This window comes from Pieris napi, chromosome 3, assembly GCF_905475465.1.
Source record: "Pieris napi chromosome 3, ilPieNapi1.2, whole genome shotgun sequence".
NCBI lineage: Eukaryota > Metazoa > Arthropoda > Insecta > Lepidoptera > Pieridae > Pieris > Pieris napi.
Genome location: NC_062236.1, coordinates 6755953 through 6765448, shown reverse-complemented (window position 1 = coordinate 6765448; position 9496 = coordinate 6755953). Strand labels below are relative to the sequence as shown.

At 32.1% G+C, this 9496-nt stretch overlaps 1 protein-coding gene across 1 annotated transcript; it reads left to right on the top strand.

The window, feature by feature from the left end:
• Positions 1-4455: 4455 nt before the first annotated feature.
• On the top strand, positions 4456-9127 carry LOC125063661 (early boundary activity protein 2-like). Its single transcript, XM_047670224.1, has 6 exons — positions 4456-5912; positions 6418-6560; positions 7072-7575; positions 8170-8282; positions 8360-8503; positions 8791-9127. Exons 1-6 carry the CDS (start codon positions 5765-5767, stop codon positions 8939-8941), a joined length of 1203 nt encoding a protein of 400 aa, XP_047526180.1. The 5' UTR covers positions 4456-5764; the 3' UTR covers positions 8942-9127.
• The last annotated feature ends 369 nt before the right edge of the window (positions 9128-9496 follow it).

Sequence of the window (9496 nt, the reverse complement as noted above, 5' to 3'; positions counted from 1 at the left end):
GATTGGTGCGCCAACGCGGACGAAAATATCACGAAGTTGATGGTACCTCCACATGAAGCTCGAATAAAGGCAATGCTATAGTTACGAGTTAAAACATGGGCCGACAGCTGGTTGTTGCATTCAAAAGTGGAAACAAGTGAAGGAACCATACGTTTGGCAACGAGTTTCGGTATGTGAATGACGTGCAGAAATGGTGCAACTACAAGCGAGCTGCTACGCAGAGTACGCTACAACGGTATGGATGCGTTTTTTAGAGGATTCGACAAGAAACTACCGACGACGAGGTAATGGATGCGATGGTCACAGGTATTTACTCTTGAGTTTATTCGATCTGAGTTGCTGAGTATTACCCTCGATTTACTTAATAAATTAGTATTAGTTTTTGAAACGTTTTGTAAACGTAAAATCGAAAATAGTTCACGTGAGCCACTTGTTATGGTCCATATCTTATAGGATCAATTCGTTTGTTTTACTTGCAATGAACCGTCATTTTTCTCGGTACTGCATAGAGAGAAATCCCTCTAAGGCTAACGTTATTTCGTCACTATTTAGTAAGAATAATTTCAGTTTTTGTGGCACTTTTAATAATTCTAAGGTTATTGAATGATTACTGCCATCGTAAGAATCACTTCGAGAAAAATTGCTACCGCCGTCAAAATGACGAACGAGACGCCCTAAATAAATGTAATTACTATTGTTCATCTGTTGAGGGTGGTACAAAAACTGTATTTATTGGTAACAAACATTATTACTGTCTTTTTTATACTGGTGCAGATCGTTTCTTAATTCGAGAAAGCATTGCTGGTTTTAATAGTTAATTCTTGGTAAACGTAAACAAGTTGACGTACAGTTTATGGGCATTGAGGGTCAAAAGTATGTCTCAAAGCAAAGCGTTACAGCTATGGTAGAAATAGATAGTGTCATTTTAGAGCTAGCGTTTTATGTAGTAGGTGACAACTAAACTCAATTTGATATTTTAATACGGTTTAATCTTCTTTAAAAACAAACCCGGCCTTAGCGTTACTCTCAGCGAAAACGATATGTCCATTAATCGTTAGTTTATTGAGTGTTCAAATTTGACGCCCCCTATTAAAATAAATACCGATTAATGAGATTTACAATATCATCAATGTCGTACGGGTAACAATCGGTGAGCTAAAAATTAGATTTAAAAAAAAATATACCCGATAAAATTGTACAGGGGAAATGTGGAAATTATTCGAGATTTAGAGTAATATGGCATATTAAGAGATAGATAGCTCTTCCCCATTCAGAGCTCAATTTTATTAGTCGAGAAGAGGAACGGGATGGACCGACATTGCGTTTATTTTCGCAAGTTAAATTCAAATACGGTTAGACATAATTTATTATCGTTTACCTTTAATTGCAGACCAAATTAATAGATTAGGCAAAGCCCGTTATTACAGCTGCCTAGATATGGCAACTAGCTTTCACGGAATTCCTATATTTATTTATTACATTTTTGGAAGATTTACAGTATTTTAAAGAAAAATTAAAGTTTGTAAATTATGCTTACAAAAAAAAAACCAATTAATAACAAATATCTACCTAGGGATATTCCATAATATCTTAGGGACAATAGGAAGAATAAAATTAAAAATTATGAAATAATATAACTATTCTTACGAAAATAGCCGGTGTGTGTGAGTGTGTGTCACACAGTCATTTTATGAACAGAAAAGATCGATGTCAAACTGGGTTGAATATTGGTTGTAGGTCTGTACATTTCGAATCATGAATGTACTTATCAGAAGACTTTTGAAAAACTGCTTTCGTGACACCAGATGGATAGTTTGAATATTTAGATATGCCTTTCGGTCAATTTATGTATTTTTATTTTATTTTTTTTTATTTTCCTCATCGCGAAAAGCGAAGAGAGCGTTTTATAATGATCATGATAAACATTCCATATGTTACAGATATGGCGAAGTAAGATTCAAATCAAAGTTGTCAATATAAATTTGAACCATCCAATATTTTTAGACGTTTACTGTTCACACATAAAATTTAATTTGATTAGTCATAATAGTAAAATGACAAATATAAATTTTGTATTAATACTCAATACGAAATGCTTTCTCTTCAGCTCAGTTACATTCTAAACATCAAAATAGGGTGATGTTTGTCTACCGTACGTTGCGATTTCTTTCTTTCCACTTTTCGGTCTTATTCTATTTTGTTGGGTATTACTCGTCACTAAAAACTAAGCGAGCATTTTATATCGATCATCATAATGAAGGATCGATGGGTAAGTGAGATTTGAATCACAGTTGTAAATATAAATTTAAAATTGAACCTTCTAATATTTTTGACGTTTATATGTTGAACATCAGGAATGTAATTTGATTTAAACCCCTAAAGTCGTAACAGTGTGACGCCAAATATCATAGTTTTTGTGATACCATTTTACCGTAGGTTTTAATTTTTATTTATTTTTTAAAGACATCGGTTTCCCGTATATTCTTATATTCTGTCATTTATACAGCTTATAAGAAGAACTGTTTCATAATCCTTAACCTAGTTGTCAGCAGGCCGAGGCGGTTTTGTTGTCGTTGGCTAAATAACCAATTGAGGCAATTGTTTGAACGTCATGGTAAGTTACTAGTTCAGTCGAATGGACCGTATGGGCGGAAGATTCGTCAGACCGATTTACGTGAGGAGGCTTCTACTTCCTGCTAACCTGACGATGTTGGACCTAGGTAATTGCATTATATTTATATAACTTTCATGACGAAAGATGATGTTTATTTTATGTATGCGCATTGATGCGTTTACAAAATATTATATTTTTCCTATCCAAAACATCCTTCCTAAAACGCTGGCTGGCCACCATGCGTATCCTTGATCCTGGTCTGGTTGGCTAGATCTCGTAATGAGTGATGCCTTGTGTTGGCTAGATCTCGTAATGAGTGATGCCTTTTGTTGGCTAGATCTCTTAATGAGTGATGCCTTGTGTTGGCTAGATCTCGTAATGAGTGATGCCTTGTGTTGGCTAGATCTCGAAATGAGTGATGCCTTATGTGTTGGCTAGATCTCGAAATGAGTGATGCCTTATGTGTTGGCTAGATCTCGAAATGAGTGATGCCTTATGTGTTGGCTAGATCTCGTAATGAGTGATGCCTTATGACTTATGTGTTGGCTAGATCTCGTAATGAGTGATGCCTTATGACTTATGTGTTGGCAGATCTTGTAATGAGTGATGCTTTACGTGTTGGCTAGATCTTGTTATGAGCGATGCCTTGTTTAAAGTTGTAGCAATCTAAAACAGCGCAAGGGACGCGCTGGAGTCAGTATGGCCGTGTGGGCGCAAATTCATATATAATGATTATATTTTTACAAACGTGTAAAGCTTGATATTTAATTCAGGAATGGTGTTGATCAGCTGCTATTGTTATTCATCATCATTTGGTAATATCGGGGTAAAATTAGTTCAAAACCGTTATATGGTTTATTTTATTTACCAATATTAATGGATCTGCAAATTAAGGACTATTTGATAGTCTGTAGTCTTTATTATTTATATTCAAGAAATGGTGTCAGCTGTCATTGTCATTTAATAATGTCAAAGTCAAATTACGAAGCCGTTAATACGAATGGTCTATTTGTCAATGTTGCTAGATCTATAAATTACCGACTATTCAATGGTCGATAATAATAATGACTCCATAGTCATTATTATTATTATTATTAATTAAAGTCAATAATTAATATTAATTATCATATCACTTTAAACATTTAAAACTTATTGATAATAAATATTAAAGTAATCTTTGACACTTGTTTCTATGACTGCCGTTTGACTCTGTGGTCGATTCGGGTTCGGTCGTGGAACGAGTACACGAAATGTCACGAAACCTCTTTATTACAAATTCTGGTTGCTATATATATGGGAACTGGTTGGTGAAGCGCTTAGTTCGGTTGAGCGGCCGAACCAATCAGAAGCCTTTAAAAAGTGGACTTTAATGTCGAGAGTAAATGGCTGATGCCAACAAACCAATTTATGACGTCATTATCTTCAACAATTCATCGTGGTGTCCAAACACAATTATTATGGCGCGTTCAATCTCCGACAAGTACTATACAATATTCAAAAAATTACACTATACACAAAAGCCAAAAACGGTATACACATTTAAACATACACAAAGCACAGTTACACCTAAACAAATAGAAAAAAAAAATTCAAAGAATATTTGTATTTATAATAAATTCTAAGATTCATAGTTCATGAGGAATAAAACAAAGCCATTCTATCTAATAAAGGATACTAGAGTTTTTATATAATTTCTTAAGCATTTTTTAGATAAATTAAATATATCTATTTGCTGGTAATTTCTGTTATAACCTGAAGGTATACGATACATGACTGAGTTACGTAAATAGTTTGTATTAGACCGAGGAATTTTAAATAGTTGGGTTTATTGCAATCTGAAATAAAATTTTCTAGCCCTAATTAATTAATGTTAGGTACCTTTGTAGATGTTAAGTTAATCGCCCAATCCATAGGGTTAAAATAAATTTCATGTTCTTACTTTATTAAGTCCTATAGAAAGTCGAATTGGATCGTATGTATGCAATGCGATCCTCGAATCTGATTGAGATGATACAATCCATAAAATCTGATCGAGCTTAAAGAAATCCTTAGTTATCATTAACCTCAACCCTGCTTTGTTGCCAGCGTACCCAGAGTATAAGCTGTAAAGGTATAATAGGCAATTAAATGTAGTCATATTCCCTCCCTATTATCCAAAACATGGGGTACAAATATGAGGTTTTATGAAAACCTATAAATTCAAATTGACTTTTTACTTGTATCGGTCTTAAAATATTTAGATCCGGTTTGGCTTAGCATTTAGATGTAATTTTAAAGGTATTAATCAATGGTGGTGTTGCTTTAAAGGCGGCTAACTGAAATAAAAATGTACGTATCTGCTTGCGTAAAAGATAATAAGACAGTTTACTAATATATATCGCAGTTTACTAATATAACCAATCATATTGTGCTGTGCTTCATTCGAAATTCATGTTTATTTATCGTTAATGATCACTAAATCATAGCAGTAAAAATATAAAATAACATTTCAGTTCTTCCAGAAATTCATTAAAATCTTTGAAAAATAGCCTAACGATTTAGACTGGCAAGACAATATCTATAACTAGATTTTCATTGCATTGTATCTACCTTACTATGATTATTATATTCTTACCTTAAATACATTAAAACTTACACATATAGCATCCAAAGTATAGGAAATCTTAATTATTAAATATGTGTGGGTAGGCCCAATTATTCCCTATTTTAAAAATGTTATCCAACTTACATGACTTATAACCAATAGCAATACATTATTATTCTTCATATATAGTATTATACTTTTCTAATTTAAGAAATAAATAAATATAATCTAAATAGACACTCAAAAAATATTTACATTCACATTTCTTACTTTAACATTACCATTAATTTCTTCCAACAAACAAATACCAACTCACCAATTATTAGAAAGAGAAGATAAGAAAACCAGTAATTGTATTCGTAGAAATGGGTATCTATTTAGAAACTGAGATCGCAAAAAGGCCGTTTTTTTGTTAGCAGTTGGCGAAACGGTATTGTTCCGGCTTAAGAAGGGCGTACAATGACTGCAGTAAGGGTGCAATGAAAGTTTTACCTGCGAAAATGCATTGAACCCAACAAGGGTTGTCTTAGTCACTTACCGATTCTCAGCGTGATTAGTTGGTAAAAATGTCGTCGAAGAGTAAAATAGAAAAATGGTTGCTAGCCGATTGGAGCACAAGTCGCAGCACAGGATCTAAATTCGGTGAAGAAGCAAAGAGCCTTCCAATATCCACGGATCGAAATGAGAGCGGAAATGAAATAGACCGGAAGGAATGTAAGTGATTTATGTGCTAGTATTACTTTTGCTTCATTAAATCATAAGTACTTAGTATGTGCTCCTAACAATACTGTTACTATTTAAGCCATGACCGGACACCTCCTAAATGTAAAATAATAATGGCGCCAAATAATATGTGAATCTTTATACTTAGTCTAAACCGTTAATTCATTATCTTATTGAAACTTCCAATGTACCTCTTGTGCCTTATTGTTTGCTATCCAAAGATCCTAGTTGCTTTTTCTGTAAGTAAATTAATTTTCAATAACAAATGACTTGAAAATATAATACGATATTTATCGGTCGCCTCGTTTTTATATTATAGAATTATTTAAACCACAAATTTTTCCATTATTATATATCAAAATTGGTAAAACAATACAGTGTGTATATACATATATTCATTACCTCATTAATCTCCAGCACGATTTAACAACTCGTTTGGCTCACCAACAATTTGATCAAAAAAGTAGATATTAATATTATTCAGTTAATGTTCAAGGCCAACCGAAGAAATCCACAGCAAGCTATGGCCACAATGATTCAGGAGCCGGTGGAAGTCTGCCTAATGAGGACCAGGACTACTCACCGAGTACTTCGTCATGGGAACCATCTAACGGTCATTCTGATGACTCTGACGAAGAAGTGAGTATCTATATGACTTAATTACATTTAATATTTTTTTAAAAAACTCTTGCACTCAAAAATTATGTTATACCTATTTGTTTGTTTATGCAATAAGTCGGTAGTATTGAAAAAAATCAGTGACAACGCAGACAATCGCGGGTCGACTTAGTGTAGGGACAGCTGATCATATAGGCCGTAAAGCACGCAAATCGGGATACTTATAAAATGAAATTTAAAAAAGGTGTGATTGAAGTGAATTGTGATTTAATGCGAAAAAGTGATTTTTGTATAGATTGTTTAGTTAATAAAAAAGTTTATGATAAATAATACTCAGTTTTTTTAGTATACATTTTTTGGGTATGCCATTCTAATTTAAATAAAAAAAGCTGTAAATATTTCGGTGTAAAGTACGAAAAGATAATATATATTTTTTGATTAATTGAACTACAAAATCGTATATTTAAAACTAATGTTTTAAATTGGGTTAAACCATAATACGGAATCGACTAATCACTAAAAACAATTCCAGGTAGATAAAGAAAACAATCTACAACAATACCTCCGGCAAATATCAATAAAAAGGCGTAACAAAAAGAACATGACTCCGGTACACAGGCCGAATGCAGTTGTAAAAGTATTGCAGGAACAAAAATTGAACGCTAACCAGAGTCGTAAAAGAAAACACAATGAAATACAGCATCATACCAAAAGTTTCGTAACCGATTCAACGAAAAAAACCCAACCTAAAAACACAATGAATATACATTTAAAAAACGTTTTGGAAATCAGAGAGACTTTCCAACAGTTGTTTGGTATGATAAACGATTTAAAGGTTAAAACTATGGGAACCATAATAAATGAAACTTTAAATAATAGCGAAAATGTAAAAGAAAAAAGTTTTGATGATATACTCAGTCCGAGGAGTGAAGAATCCAATCGTTCTGATGATAATGTATTGATAACTAATAAATACAGCACAGTTGGTTCTGTTTCAAGCAATGAACATAATCGGGATAAATTACAAGATGAATGGGTAAGTACCGATAAGCGGCATTTAATTTATTATTAGTAAATTGTTAATTAATTAATTTTATATGTTATATATTTATTATATGTAGTATTTAATTGACACTTTAAATGCCAACAAACAGGTTCTTTATAAAGCAAACTTGAGTAAATTATAATTGTATATATTGTTGGAATACCCAACATGAAAATACAATTTCAGTTTGCAAACACAACCTTTGTTTACACACATAATAGACTCAGGTTCTCATAGGATAGGCATGTTCTGAATATATTATTTTTTTCTTGTTTATTTTTTTTATTAGTCTTAGTAGTTTGTTTAGTGAAAACGTATAAGAAATAAAGTACTAATTAAAAACCATCACGGAATGCAAAGTAATAAACTAAACATAAATATACAATATGGAAAATAGATCAAGCTGACTTATATAAATCTACAAAAACAAAGATAATAAAAAAATATTCAAAAATTTAAGGCTTTCTCTCTTTTAATTTAGTTTCATTATTCTATTTACAACAGTTGTCAAATTTGTTGGCAATAACGACATACGTTGTAAATGATACAATAGGTACCTAAGTTCATGTGTGATTTTTTTCTAAGGTTCCTATTGGAAGCGGTAAAACGCTCATACACAAAGACAAATACAGAAAAGTAAATTGGAAATCTTATACTATTGCGACGAGAACTTTGTTACTGGCAACATTTCCTAGAAGGTATTCAATTTAATAATTGTTGATTAACTAATTAATTATTAAATCTTGCTAGTTGTTAATTGTTTTATTTTTCTTAGGATACTGGCAACGCATTCTTTAACCGGAAAACGATCGCCGGCTTTTCAAAATAAACCCGCCAAAATGTGTTTAGATCCAAAGATCGTGTCGGATGTACTTATAGAAATAACATCAAAATTCAAAGTTAAGGAAAACTTAGTTAGGTAAGTACTTAATAAAGCTTTTTCACTTAATTTGATCGTAAAATTTTACAAATTATATTATGTATATAGAAGAAATATTTGTATGCGTTTTACAAATAATTTAAAAAAATAGAAGAATAACATGTCTTCACAGTTTTTGACATCTGACAAATGTTACTATTATTGTCTGTATATTACTATAGACCTCCTAAAAATACTGTGTCGTACACACATGTCCTATGCTATTTTCCACATTGGTCCGTCGCTCGCATAGATCTTTAAAACTGACTTTTTAAATTAAATTTCAGGAGTATAATAACAACAAAATGCGCCGATGAGGCGAAAATGTACAAAATGAGATTAGAAGGTAAGAAAAAAATTTCAAAAGCAAGACAGTCTTCCAGCGATCATGAGGATGTACCATTACAAAGTTTGAAAAAAGACAGAAATAGTAAGTAGTTGTTGGTGAAGTTTATAAGTAGATTTTAAGGATAATTATTACTTAGGTGGCCCTGAGATGTAATTTTTTTAAAAGATGACTGAGTCAAAAATCACTTTCTATTATGTGATTTTAAACGTAACTAAATTCCTAATTAAGCATATTATGTGGCAACAATGACGTCATTCGATTGCTGTTTGTCGTATGTCTTAAGGCCGATTTACATTATCTTAGTGTTTAGGAGAGTGCTTTAGTACAACTTGAAAGGCAAGTTCTTTAGCGTAGCGTTTACTTAAGCAAGTAGCGTTTACATGTTTCAACTAAAGTACTATCCTAAATCACTCTCCTAAACACTAAGATAATGTAAATCGGCCTTTATGTATCACTGTTGAAGAGTTACTTATCGGATTTGAACGCACAAATTTATAACCATTTGATAATGTTTGTGCAGTCTCATAATTTAAATTTAAAATTAATTAAAAAAAAACCTGCAGCAATTAACACGAAGCTAACTATAAAAGATATAAATATTTACATAAACGCTCTTTCACCTTTTAGAATAAGGAATAATTATT

Coding starts and splice junctions, on each gene's coding strand:
- LOC125063661 (XM_047670224.1), top strand. CDS start 5,765: ATGTCGTCGAAGAGTAAAATAGAAAAATGGTTGCTAGCCGATTGGAGC. Junction 5,913..6,417: donor TGAAATAGACCGGAAGGAAT/GTAAGTGATTTA, acceptor TTAATGTTCAAG/GCCAACCGAAGAAATCCACA. Junction 6,561..7,071: donor CTGATGACTCTGACGAAGAA/GTGAGTATCTAT, acceptor AAACAATTCCAG/GTAGATAAAGAAAACAATCT.